Source organism: Lynx rufus, unplaced genomic scaffold (genome assembly GCF_022079265.1).
Source record: "Lynx rufus isolate CCGP_SWC_20201006 ecotype Redwood Valley unplaced genomic scaffold, mLynRuf1.p SCAF_9, whole genome shotgun sequence".
Classification (NCBI taxonomy): Eukaryota; Metazoa; Chordata; class Mammalia; order Carnivora; family Felidae; genus Lynx; species Lynx rufus.
The window spans coordinates 81,489,410-81,503,367 of NW_025814897.1; the positions used below are offsets into that span (position 1 = coordinate 81,489,410).

General features: G+C 36.9%; 1 protein-coding gene across 1 annotated transcript in view; it reads left to right on the forward strand.

Annotated features, from left to right (window-relative positions):
* Positions 1-13,958, forward strand: part of ANO3 (anoctamin 3) — a 413,517-nt gene that overhangs the window by 293,785 nt on the left and 105,774 nt on the right. The window contains exon 7 of the mRNA XM_047071708.1: positions 8,427-8,527. Coding sequence (XP_046927664.1) covers positions 8,427-8,527 — 101 coding nt within the window. The remainder of the gene's footprint in view (positions 1-8,426; positions 8,528-13,958) is intronic.

The following is a 13,958-nucleotide window of genomic DNA, read 5'->3' on the forward strand; positions in this document are numbered from 1 at the left end:
GAACTTTCAGTCTACATGTGAGTCTGTCGTGACAATTGTGTAATTATGAAAGAGGTATGACTTGGCTCAGTCTCCAGCTAGTTTTCTTGGCAATAAGTCCAGATTCTCTTCTAAGTCTTCCTCTCCCTTGTTTCTCCACCATTTTCTTAGCAATAATACAGGATGTTATTCATCCAAATGGAGTCCTGTTCTGCTTTTAAAGGGCAGTCCATTCACCCTTGAGTTCTAACTCTTTAGTCGCTGCCAAGAGATTTTTTTTTAATTTTTTAATTTTTTGTTTTTATTTTTGTTTGGTCTAGATTGGCTCTCAGCAAGACAGTGTTTCTATGTGTACTGTTATTGCTGGGCTGACTTTTTAATTTTTTTTTATTCTGGGTTCCACAATTGCAGCTCTTTTAGTTCATATTTATAGGTTTGGGATTTAGTTCCCATGATTCAATAAAGTATCATGACAGATGATCAGGAAGTATATTCATTCTCATCTGCACATTTCACTGAAATCAACCATCTCCACAAACTATAGCCATTGTGTTGAGCACAAATTACCAGTCTCTGCTTCCTTTTTCTTCCCACTTACCTCCACTAAGGTAAATGAATTTTTTTCCCTGACAATTGAAAGTGTTAAGGCTACCTTAGTTCTCCAGAATAGAGGTTAATTGTTTTGAAACAGAATTGGGGGATTTGTATGTCTTCCTTCCAAAAAGGGCCTAAAAGCACTATGAAATTTAATTCAATACTCTCAAAGTAACTCTGCCTACCCAAGCAAGGGAAAATGCTGTAAATTTAAAAAAAAAAAAAGAAAAGAAAAGAAAAAAGAAAATCTTGTTACACTCTTTCCACTTGACCAGTATTTGCATAGCTAAGGATACTACCATAAATGGATTTGCATAATAAAGCTTTTATTATTGAAAGATGACTTTCAATATCTACTTATGGATACAATGTCTAAAATTTTTCCTTAAGAGGATACTTTTCATAATTTCAAACTGTGATAAGTGACCTAAAAGACAAGTAAACGATGTTGCAATGATTTATATCAAGGGCAGTGATCTCATCTGGAGGATGAGGGAAGACCAGAAGTGAAATTAAAGAAATAAACTTTGAATTGAGGTTTGAAGATGAATAGTACCTAAAATAAGTTGAATAAGAGGGCTAGATGTGATTTTAAGCAGTGACTGCCTATTATAATCACCTAGGGATCTCTTAATCTATTAATGGCAAACTCCATCATAACAAGGATCAATTGAATATCATGTAATGGGAAGAAGGATACTGGCATTTTTCAATACCAGAATGAAAGGGGAGTAGGTGAACTTAGAAAGAATGGTGAGGGTTAAATAATTACTTCTAGTAGTAGACTTTTGATGATTTTCTTAAGAAAAATGGGAAACCACTGAATAGTTTTAAGCAGGGCAGGGTCATGACCATATTTGTTTTCTAAGAACATACCTGAGATTGCTGAGAAGACCATAGATTTGAAGAGCATGACTGGATGTACAGACATCATGGCTGGCATTAGAGAAGGAGAGAAAGAAGTAGATTTGTTAAATACAGAACTTAAAACGTAGATACTCAGCGTTTGGGTTATGATAGGAAAAGTGAAGCAGATCTGAAGGATGACTTGGGACTGTGGCTTGAGCAATTTCTTTATTCATTCAGGGAACATTAATGAAGTAACTATTATATGCCACATTCTGGGGATAAATGAGAACAAAGATAAAAATGGGCAATATTCTCATGAGAGCAGAGAAACCATAAACATACAAGAAAAATGGCTATTATTAAAGCAATAATTTAGGGGTGCTTGGGTGGCTCAGCTATTTAAGTGTCCGACTTCGGCTCAGGTCATGATCTCATGGTTCATGGGTTCAAGCCCCACGTCAGACTCTGCACTGACAGTGTGGAGCATGCTTGGGATTCTCTCTCTCTCTACCACTCTCTCTCTTTGCCCCTCCACTGGTGTCTCTTTTCCCCTCTGTCTTTCTCAAAAATAAAAATTAAAAATTTTTTTCAAAATAAAAAACCAGAATAATTTATATAGGGACTGTGGCTAGGTAGTTATTTTAGCATGGGAGATTTGAAAGAAAGTGCTCTAAATGAAAAGGAGTCCATCATGGGAAGATAAGGAGGCAGAATGCTATCTGCAGAAGGAGTAGCCAGTATGATTCTACTGTTGACCAGAAGAGAGCTAATTTGGGGAGAAAGTGGGATGGGGTTATGGGAGTAAAGATCATAAGATAGTAATTGAGGGACCCTTGACAAATACAAGTAGAAAATGTTTGAAATCTGTACTAGGGCCCAATGAGGAGTCTGAACCGAAGGTAAATGCTTTAGTCTTTAGAGTGCAAATGGTAATATAAGCCATGTATGAGGACGAAACCATTAGAGAGAATGAGGAAAAAAAGAGTGTAGGAGTGAGCCTGTAAAAGGTAGGAGGGAAGAAGAGACACTTGCAGGAGTTGGAGGGAGGTGGAAGAGGCAGAGATGATGAGGAGTCACAGGGAGAGGTGGTTAGCAGGGGTAAAATACTGCCAAGGAGCCCAGGAAGACAAGAAAGAGGCTGGTTCCATTGGAAGTTGTGGAGAACTTTCGTGAAAGCCATGAGCATCACCTCTCTGGAGAGATGACGCGCAAGCAAAAGGGACAAGGTGAGTTGAAGAGTGATGAAGCAGCAGGAAAACAGGCAGCAGCAAATGTCATCACCTTGCTCTGTGATGGGAGGATGAAGAGCAGCGTCCACAGAGGGGAAAGAGCTCTCATGAGGTTTCGCTTCTCTCTTCCTTTTTTCTTATATGAGATGCTTAAATGATGGTGGGAGGATCCGGGAAAGAAAGGTGGAGGCAGGAAGGAAAGCAGGAGGGGGAGGAAAACAAAGGGCTTACAACACGAAGACAGGGGAAATGAAATTGTGAGCCTGTCAGCAAGTATCAGACTTGTTACTGAAAAGTAGGAATATTTTTAAAAAATTTTTTAATGTTTACTTTTGAGAGAGAAAGAGAGACAGAATGTGAGTGGGGGAGGGGCAGAGAGAGAAGGAGACACAGAATCAGAAGCAGGCTCCAGGCTCTGAGCTGTCAGCACAGAGCCCGACACGGGGCTCGACACGGTGCTCGAACTCACGGACTGTGAGATCATGACCTGAGCCGAAGTCAGACGCTTAAATGACTGAGCCACCAAGGCACCTCACAAGTCCCCATTTTTAAAATTTACATTCACCAGAGCTAAGCACTGAGTCTGGCAGAGAATAGGTTTCAAGTCCTCATTATATTACATGTTGATAAGGACAATTTCTAGACAAGCCCATCGTTAGTAGACAATGATTCATATTCAAAGGCCATGTGAATGAATAGGTGTATGGTTTGTATTTGTGTCCCAAGTACATTTCCAGATCATACGAGCAATTCATCGTCTTCTTAGACTTACTCACATGAGCTACCACATTCTGTTTTCTTTCAGCTCTGTGCCACCAACTCGCAGAGAGTGACTGTAAAAACTCAATGTTTAAATTTCCTCTTCTCTGAAGAGTGACTATTCCACCTCTTGGAAAGTCTGGATGAAATAATTAAATAATAATGTGAAGTGTGAAGGTGGTGGGTGTGTTATTCCCTCCGAAAAGCCTGCCTTCATCAGAGAGAAACAGAATAGTGCCAGATTGGGAGCTTTGGACTCCAAGGGAGAAAGTAATCCTTCTCCCTGGCAACACCATCCCTTCACCAACCCCCTGCTCAGTAGCTGCAAGAAAATGAACTACTTTTATTTTGTTTTAAGTAGAGGTATAACAAAAGAGAAATTAATTTGAGGAAGTTATAAAAGAAGACAGTTCACGCTGCTTGAGAAAGATCTATATATATTTAAAGTTAATACATACAAAATTAGAAATGTTCTAGCTGTATGTGCACTTAGCTTGACATTTCCCTCATTGATGGTAGAGTTAATGCAGAAACATCCCTCTAAAGCATCTCCTTTATTTAAGTGTATTAGGCTTTTTCACATCTTAAAGGTTGACAGGAATGAATTAATAATCAGTGCTATGCCAGCTCTTCATGATGCTAATTTGAATTTTGACATAGCACCGCTTTCAGAATAATTCTGGCTTATTTGCACTCTGTTTCCATCATCTCTGGGTTAGGTACAAGTTACATAGAAGGTGCACTCAAAATAAGTTAACTCACTCATTCATCCATTCAACAAATGCTTAGTGAGTGACTACTGTGTGCCCAGCATAGAACTAGATGCTTGGTATACGTAAATAAATAAAACGAAGATGCCTTCTTATATGGCACTTACATAAAAAAAAAAAGACTCGCTATTAGGAGATAATAAATACTATAGGGAAGAGATTAGACAAGGTAAGAAGGATGAGGCAAGGACAGGCAAGTCATAACGAGTGACCAAATGAGAGCAGTAGAGTTAGTGAGGGGGAAAGTAGTAGGAGAGGGTGGTGAGCAAGATACTGAGTGTGTGACTCTAAAGGGCTGTGTAGGTCACTGACAACACTTTGGCTTTCACTCTGAATGAAATAGTTACATGATCTGAGTTACATTTTACAGAGCACTCTGGCCACTATGCTACAAGTAGATTATTGGGGGCAAGAATGTGTGAGCAAAGGCTCTGTTGGACAGCACTGCAGGAGTCCAGGCCAGCGATGATGACGGCATAGACCAGGGTGGGCGCTATAGAGAAGTGGAGAGTGATCAGACTCTGGCTGTATATTCTGTAAGGTAAAACAGATCAGGAACCATCTGGTAGTATGAAACCCAAGCTCTCCTGCTGTGGAGGCTAAACCTTCTAAGACCTCTCCCAACACATATGTCACTCACACGTTCTTCATGCTGTGACTCTATTCTGGCAACCAACATACCTAGGCTTCAGGGACCATGATGCTCTGAGGGAGAATGACATCTCCATTTGTACCAGAATAAGCACTAGCTCCTGAAAAACTTTTTTTTTTGGTCCCAGTTGCTGTCTGTTCAACAATAGAGACCCCTGCTTTCAAACTCACATGGAAACACCGGAGGGAATGCAATGATCAAATAGCAGTGCATTTCTCACAGGCTTCTTTATTCAGTCTTAAACCATTCTTAAACACGTAGAATGTGTCAGTCTTGTATAGATTGGTTTTTTTCTGACTCATTCATTTTCATGGAGGCCTCACTTCCAGATTCTGAGGAAAATGCTGAAAAACAACCCACTTCTCCCAAGGAAAAAGCAGTAACATACAGGAGTAGGACAATTTAAATATATATAAAGGAAGAGATGTCTTCCAAAGAGATTATAGTCTACAGAAATACAGTTTTATTACAATTTATACCCAGTTGATATTATCCGAAAAATATTTAATTCTTCAGTAACTTGATCCAAGTCACTCTGCTTTAGAGTTTTCCCCAAATTACAGGTTACTGGTTTTGTACTTGTATAATTGAAAGTCCTGTTGTTGAAGGCTTACAAAACCAAAGGGTAAAAATGAATCTGATAGTGTTTTATAAGAAAAAAGAAAAAGAGAGTGCTGGACAAAGATTCTAGTGAAGTTTTGAAATTATCCATTAGTTTGGTTAGGGTCTGATATAAGAAGCCTGACCTCGACAGGAAATGAACAGATAACCTGTTATACTTGGGTACTTTCTATGTCTGGTCTTTCATAACACTCACCAGCTCTGTGAGTTAAGATCATCGTCTCCCTTTGTCAGGAGAGAAAATAAAATCATAGAGGTTAGGTAATTTTCTCAAGCTCACAGAGTAAAGTAAATGGTAAAGATGGAATTTGTACTTAAGTCTTTGTGATTCCAAACACTATGTTCTGTCTACCATACCATGTAATTTCTTCTAAGTAGGCAATTAGGATTGAAGAAATTTAAATTGTGCTTGGTAAGTGACAGGCAAGTTGATATAACACCAGTGGCCAACACCATAATTTTAAAAGAAGAATCTTTTGAATATAAGAACTTTTGTATGGCTTAAGCAGGAAAAACTATAATAAAACATGAGGTTCTTTCTTCACTTGCCTCAATGAAAGAGTCATTTAAATGCCTATGCTTTTTCTGTCTTAGATTTTCTTGATTCTATCACTTCTGCAGAAACCTTTCAACCAAGTCTGGAATAGTCACTAAAAAGAACCTAGAGATAACATCATAATCGTTCTCCTTTCTCTTTCTAGCTGGGTAAAAAAATACATATTTTAAACAAATAGTTGTTTGAATAAATTAATGCTCACTTTAAAAAAATTTTATGTTTATTTATTTTTGAGAGAGAGAGACACAGCACAAACAGAGGAGGGGCAGAGAGAGAGGGAGACACAAAATCTGAAGAAGGCTCCAGACTGCAGGCTGTTAGCACAGCATCTGATGCGGGGTGCAAACTCAAGAACCGTGAGATCATGACCTGAGCCTAACACACAGGCTTAACTGACTGACCCACCCAGGTGCCCCAAATTAATACTCATTTTAAAAAATTCTACGCATTATTTTCTTAAGCAGAGCTAATGTGTATGACCTTGGTCTGAATTCAAAGGCCTGTTGATATTTCACACATACTATGTCTCCTTCTGTCATTGTCCATTTTATTCCCATCATTCTTTACCTAATATTTAAAACAAACATATTTGAAGTAAGAAAAGCCTTTGGAAACTGTACTTAAAGGCAAGGATCTTTTACTATTTTTCCCTTGATGATTTGTAAGCAAAATAGAAATACTTCAATAAGCTATCAGGGAAAAAATAATCCATGTTCCAAAATTTTGGAAATTTAGTTTACTTTTCACCATCTTGGATATTTTTAGCAAGTATATGCATATTAAAGTTTGTCAAAAGTCCTCCAGGGAGAAACTCAAAATTTTTGTGGCCATGAAATACCCTGCCTCTTTTTTTATAGTACTCCATAGAATAATAAACTTCGGCAAATGCTAGTGTGTAAAAGTGTCTGCCCAATGGCAATGATGCCCTACATATGAGTATTAGTCTGATGATTATCCCATGGCTCTCTAATAATACTTTTTGTATTATTATTTGTATTAATATTGGTAATACTCATTTGAAATATTGTTTGGGCAAACTTGTGAAATTAGCCACATCTAAAACATAGGGCTTCATGAATGTATGGATATGAAACATTAGTTTAATTATAAAATATATATGATTTTAAATTAAACTGATAAATTTCTTCTATGCTTTTGAGATTTTAAGATTGTTATGTTTCTTGAGAAGTTCCATCTAGATAAAATTTATTTACTTTAATTTATTTAAAAAAATTTTTAACGTTTATTTATTTTTGAGAGACAAAGAGTGAGTGGGAGAGGGGCAGAGAGGGAGACACAGAATCCAAAGCAGGCTCCAGGCTCTGAGCTGTCAGCACAGAGCCCGACCTGGGGCTTGAACTCAGGAACCGTAATCTGAGCCCAAGTCTGATGCTTAACTGACTGAGCCACTCAGGTGCCCCATCTAGATGAAATTTAAATAAACAACATTAACCAGGGGCGCTTGGGGCTCAGTCAGTTAAGCCTTGGACTCTTGGTTTCTGCTCAGGTCATAGCTCAGATCCTGGAACCTACTTCAGATTCTGTTTCCCTCTCTCCCTACCTCTTGCCCACTCGTGTTCTCTCTCTCTCTCAAAAATAAATAAACATTAAAAAAAATTTGTCTGGAGGCACCTGGGTGGCTCTGTCGGTTGAGCATCTCTTTATTTCAGCTCAGGTCATAATCTCACAGTTCATGAGTTCAAGCCCCGTGTCAGACTCTGCACTGACAATGTGGAGCCTTCTTGGGATTCTCTCACTCTCTCCTCTCTCCCTGCCCTTTTCTCTCTCTCTCTCTCTCTCTCTCTCTCTCTCTCTCTCTGTGTCTCTCAAAATAAATAAATAAACATTTAAAAAATATTAAAAAAAAACTTTTGTCTGAATCAAAGGCACCCAAATTTCTATGGATTAAAAGGTTAAAGTAAGTGTGCAAATTTGACAGTTCTCTAAGGTCATGGACTTGCATGATTTATATTCCATTTTTCCCAGGATTTAGCGACTCAATAAAATATGCCAGAAGAATAAGTGAATGGATTAATGAATGACTGGTGGCAACTGTCAGTGGTTTTTATTCCCTCTGAGTAGGATCGTGATAAAGTTTGCAATAAGACTACCTTCATATCCCTGACTAGCTCAAGATTTTTCTGATTGGGTATTCTGGATCTTGGTAACAGTCAATATAAGAAAATGCACTAACTCACATAGGTGACTATTTCTTGTATGCATGCAATGGCATTATTACATTTTTATGAAGGTGTTGCTGTATTGAGAATTGTTATTCATATACATCCCCTTTAAATCAGTGACAACGGTTTATGTGGAGACAAGGTGACGGTGTTTCTTCCTTTCAAATCAAATTGTGGCATGGCATCATCAGCTCTGATTCTAAATAATGGTGCCTGTCTTTCTATCCTTTGCAGCCAGCTGTTGCAAACCCTGATATCATGTTTATTAAAATTCATATTCCATGGGACACACTGTGCAAGTATGCAGAGAGGCTGAATATCAGGATGCCCTTCAGGTACTTCCGAATTTTACTTCATTCTATCTCAGTACATATTAAGATGAGTCTGTTTTCTGCAAAACTTTAGAGCAGTACATGTAACTCTTTCTATAGAGGAAATGCTTTTTCTCCCAAATTTTATAATATGTTGGGCACTGTTTTTTTTTTTTTCTTTTAAGATGCTTGCCAAATGTGGTAAACTGTATGGTCCCTTGGATGCTTCGTATCATTTCTCAGTGGACTTACCTAGAGGGAGGGAAAAAGTTGATCCCAAGATTAATCTCATTTCTTATTTCATATGGGTTGATAAAACTCTTACTGTTTTTGTGGAAGGCAGGAAGCATAAGGATGTAGCATCCATTTGTAAACAAATGCAGTGTTTTTTGTGGTGTAACAATTACCAAGAATCATTCTTCAGTTGCAATTCAACCAGGTGGCTTTTCAGCTCTGTCCTCAGTACCAGAGTACAAAGGGAGATGAGAAGCCTACTCCATTCAACGACTTTTCCATTCTTCCTATAGGCAAACAAAGATTGAATAGACATGAGTTTCCTTATATTGTGTATAAGGAAATCTGTTATATGTAGAATGAACCACTTCCTCCATAATTTCTCAAAGTAAAATTCAACAGTGTTCCTACTGTGCGCAAAGATACAAACATTTATGCTTATTTGGAACTCAATGTGCTTCATCACTGATAAGAGGGTTTAGAAGGAGTATCCAGATATCAGTAAAAGAGCTTCTAAATAATGAATATAAATGAACAGTAAGAGCACAATGCAAAAATATAGAGAAATGTGTCAGACCTGGTAGCATGGAAGACGCCAGTTCTGGTAAGAGTGCTGACCTCCTCAAGTCTTATGACAAGCTTCTATGTTATTCAAGATAAAATATGAGATAGTGATTCCATCTTTTTAAAGTTTCTTTTTAATGTTTATTTATTTCTGAGAGAGTAAGACACAGAGTGTGAGCAGGGGAGGGGCAGAGAGAGAGGGAGACACAGAATCTGGAGCACAGTGCCTGATGCAGGGCTGAAACCCACAAATGGTGAGATCATGACCGAAGTCGGATGCTTAACAGACTAGGCCACCCAGGCACCCCTGTGATCCTATCTTTTTAGTCATTTGAAACACCTCAGGCTTTGAAAGATGCAGACACAGTCATTGTCCACAAAACAGAAATTAAGCATTGGCAACTACTGAAGAATCTTACTGCCACTGTTAGAATTGGATACCTAAATTGGCTCATATTCAAACTTGGCTAAGAGTTTAATAGTTCTCTTTAATATGATATTTAAGAGATAAGCAAATAATACCTCAAAAAGCTTGGCAAGGAATAGTTAATATTTTTTTTAATGTTTTTATTTATTTTTGAGACAAAGAGAGACAGAGCATGAGCAGGGGAAGGGCAGAGAGAGAGGGAGACACAGAATCCAAAGCAGGCTCCAGGTTCTGAGCTATCATCACAGAGCCTGACGCAGGGCTCAAACTCACAGACTGTGAGATCATGGCCTGAGCTGAAGTCGGACGCTCAACCGACTGAGCCACCCAGGTGCCCTGGCAAGGAATAGTAATATTAACAATAAAAATCATAAGACGATAAAGAAAAGTCTTTCTAATTCTTCAGCATGTATATAAATGATAAGATATACCTAAGAGAACCTGAAGTCTGTACATTTCTATGAATCTTGGTTCCTAGAAGCAAATAAGGGTCTATGAGATGTTACTTGTGTTATGATTAGATAGTTTGAGGTCTACAAAGGACTGCTTTCAATTCAAGTCATTTTATTGAACTGATTTTAAGAGTATAGCTTGACAAGTATATACTTGTAGTATTCTACATTTCTTAACTTCTGAGGAATTTTACCCCTTTGACACTGTGTCATCTTCTAAAAAATCTTGAAATACTTGCCTGGGATATATTAAAGGTGATAATGGGAGAGTATTTGTTATTTGCTCTATTTTATTTCTTCTTATTTGGTTTGAACATATTTACACGACATATAATCATGCAGAAAAAAACAATGTCATAAATTTTAACCTATGAAATTAAAGAAGGATTTTACAAATAGTTCTGTTCAAACATTGCACAGATATGGTAATTGATCACCTTTGTTTATTTATGATGGAAGTCAAATTTCATAAACTATTCTGAAACTCAACTTGAAAATATTTTCTATGAGCTTTGAAACTCATATAAGGCTTTTTATACCTTCCACTTCTTATCTTAAGAAGATAATTGAAAAATGTGTAAAGACATTCCTTGAAGTATCACTTAACAATTGTGGAAAATGGAAATATCTTCTATGTTCAACGGTAGAGGATTTCTGTATATTTCAGTACAGGATTTCAGTATACTCTTGGACTGGAATATAATTCATTTATAAAATGAATGGGTATACAATTTCTTAATGACTATAAGGAAATAGTAAATAATAAAATTTAAATTATATATATATTATGATATGTAATTACTTAGTGTAATTTCAACAATGTAAAATGCATAGACATAAAATAGGAAGAAACTATAATATGCTAAAAATGACTGCTCCAAATGGGGGATTGTGGGTACCATTTATTTTATTTGTTTATATAATTGCAAAATTACCGATTTTTAACAAATTCTAACTTGACTGCATGATGTAAACACAGGATGCAAAAGAAGTAGGACACTCAGGGGATCCTGGGTGGCTCAGCCTGTTGAGTGTCTGACTTCGGCTCACGGCACGATCTCACATTTCATGAGTTCGAGCCCCACATCGGGCTTGCTGCTGTCAGAGCAGAGCCTGTTTTGGATCCTCTGTCCTCCTCTCTCTGCCACTCCTCCACTCATGCTCTGCCTCTCAAAAATAAACGTGCGCGCGCGCGCACACACACACACACGCACAAAGTACAACACTCAAGACAATGACCTAGTGTCTGATATCATGATGAAATTGCTAAAAAGTTTCCAAATTCATCTTAACTAATCAGGTGCCTTCATCCTTCCCTAGTCCTGTGATCTCACCATTGTTTCAAAAAAGAGTTGTAATTAAATTCATGTACAAACCAATTTCCTCTTAGATCTAAAAGGAGGAAACCTTTGAAGTCTACACAAAGTGTCCCATTTCCGTGGGTTTCAGCACTCCGGTTCAGTTCAGAATCAGTAAACATTGTGTGTAAACATCTCACCAAGTGGGGCGTCTGGCTGGCTCAGTCTGTAGAATTTAATTCCTTTGTTTTCTTTTTCTTAGAAGTTCATTAAAATAATGGTTACCTTGTCGGATTGTGGGTGTCCTCGGTTGGTATGACGTAGAGCTTAGGTCTCCAGGCTGTGTGCCATGGTGTCCTGACCCAGGGTGACTTTTGGAGAAAATATTCTGTTCAGATAGATATTGTTTTCTTTTTTTAAGTGATATTCATTTTTTTTTTAATTTCCTGGTAAGACTGCATTTGAAAGAAGAGTTCTGATAGATCCAAAGAAAGAAATATGAAAACCCTGAAATGTAGGCCCTTACTATTTCTTCTTTTTGATGTTGTGGCCGAAATTTTTTCTTTATAACATGTTTTTAAATATAATGTTCACATGGGGTGCCTGAGTAGTTCAGTGGGTTAAGCGTCCCACTCTTGATTTCGGCTGAGGTCATGATCTCATGGTTTGAGAGATCGAAGCCCACTTCAGGCTCTGTGCTGGCAACAAGGAGCCTGCTTGGGCTTCGTTTTTCCTTCTCTCTCTGCCCCTCCCCCACTTGCACTCTCCGTCTCTCAATAAATAAACATTAAAAAAATAATAAAATAAAATAATGTTTACAATGGCTACATACTAAAACTTTTGGAAAATACCATTGGTACTCTCATGATTTAATAACATAAATATTAGAAAATATGCAACATTTCCAAAATGTATCAAAGGAATACTAGTTTCACAGGTTCTTAAGAAAAAACTATCCTGTAAGCAAATTTATTTCTGAACTTTTGAGTTAAACAGTAAGTTTATTTATTGTAGATTCTCATTCTGCCTTTAAAGTACGTTATAATCACCTGGGAAACAGTAAAAATCAAGTCTCCAGGAACTCTCCCCCCAGATGTGATGGAATATTAATTCTGGAAGAGCAGGTATATACATTGTTAACAAGCATCCCACATGATTCTGATGCAGATGGTAAAGAAATATTGTCTTGGAAATTTTAATATTTTAATAAATCTTACCATTTTTAAAAGTTAGTAATACAAAGCACCCTTTCCATTTGATGATGGGATTTTTTTATCTTCATATCATGGTGTTCTTGGGAAAACAGTTTGACAAATCCTGGAACACAGAGTTTTCTTGGAACGCTTTCCAGAGCAGTTTAAATAATGGATGTAACATTAACTCCTTAGTAACTTCTCATTTATTTTTAAGGTGCACACGAAAATTGGCATAGCCATCACCTCGTAAAAAGAGAATGCTACACAAGCATAAGCTAAATGGCAAAGTGTTTTTATAACGGCTCCACTTGTCAACTGTAACCACATTTAAGAACATATATACTGACTTAAAATCAAAATATGCAAGAGTAACAAAGAACTTAAACAGGAAAAACCCATATCTCTTTTTAGGGCAAGGGTTTTTAAAAAATTTATGCATAAAAAAATTTACCCATGTTTGGCTGTCCTGCATATTTATTCAGTGTTGAAACCTACATGTTATATTTCACAAAGAAAAATTGCAAATTTATTCAGAATAAATTATTAGAGTTATAATCCGGTCTGCAAAAGTTTTCTGCTTTTTGTATGAACATGAAACTTGAGCATTTTATCTAAATTCTCTGCTTAAATATATGTGTAGAATTTTATATACCTAAATTTTCTAGCTATTTCTTTTTCTGATTACTATTCCAAAGTAAATATGGCCTTGATGTTTCAAAACTACCCAAGAAAAATTCAGAGGATAAAATTAGTTCAAAATTTCTTATTTTTGTCCAATCAGCAAGGATTTGATGTTTCAAAACTACTCAAGAAAAATTCAGAGGATAAAAATAGTTCAAATTTTCTTATTTGAGACTTGATGTTTCAAAACTACCCAAGAAAAATTCAGAGGAGAAAAATAGTTCAAATTTTCTTATTTTTGTCCTATCAGCAAGGACTTAGTTTGTGTTTTCCACATTCCAGAAATATCATGTCCTGCTTTCATTATTTTTCTTGTGGTTCAAAGATGATGCTTATTCATTCTTAACTTTCATATGAAAAGAGTCAAACATATTGTAAGCCAACTCAGCCATCTCCTAGCTCTGTGTTTGAGTTCCCGGATGGGATTCTTAAGCTTCTCCCACAAATATTTTAAACACAGTAGATTTGAGGGAGGGAGATGTTTTTAAAACATTAAGAATAATATTTTTATCATAATTGGGATTAAACTTAGATCACTTTTATATGCAAAGGATCCTTCACTCAAAAATAAAATAACATAGGAACATTCAGACAGCCCAATAT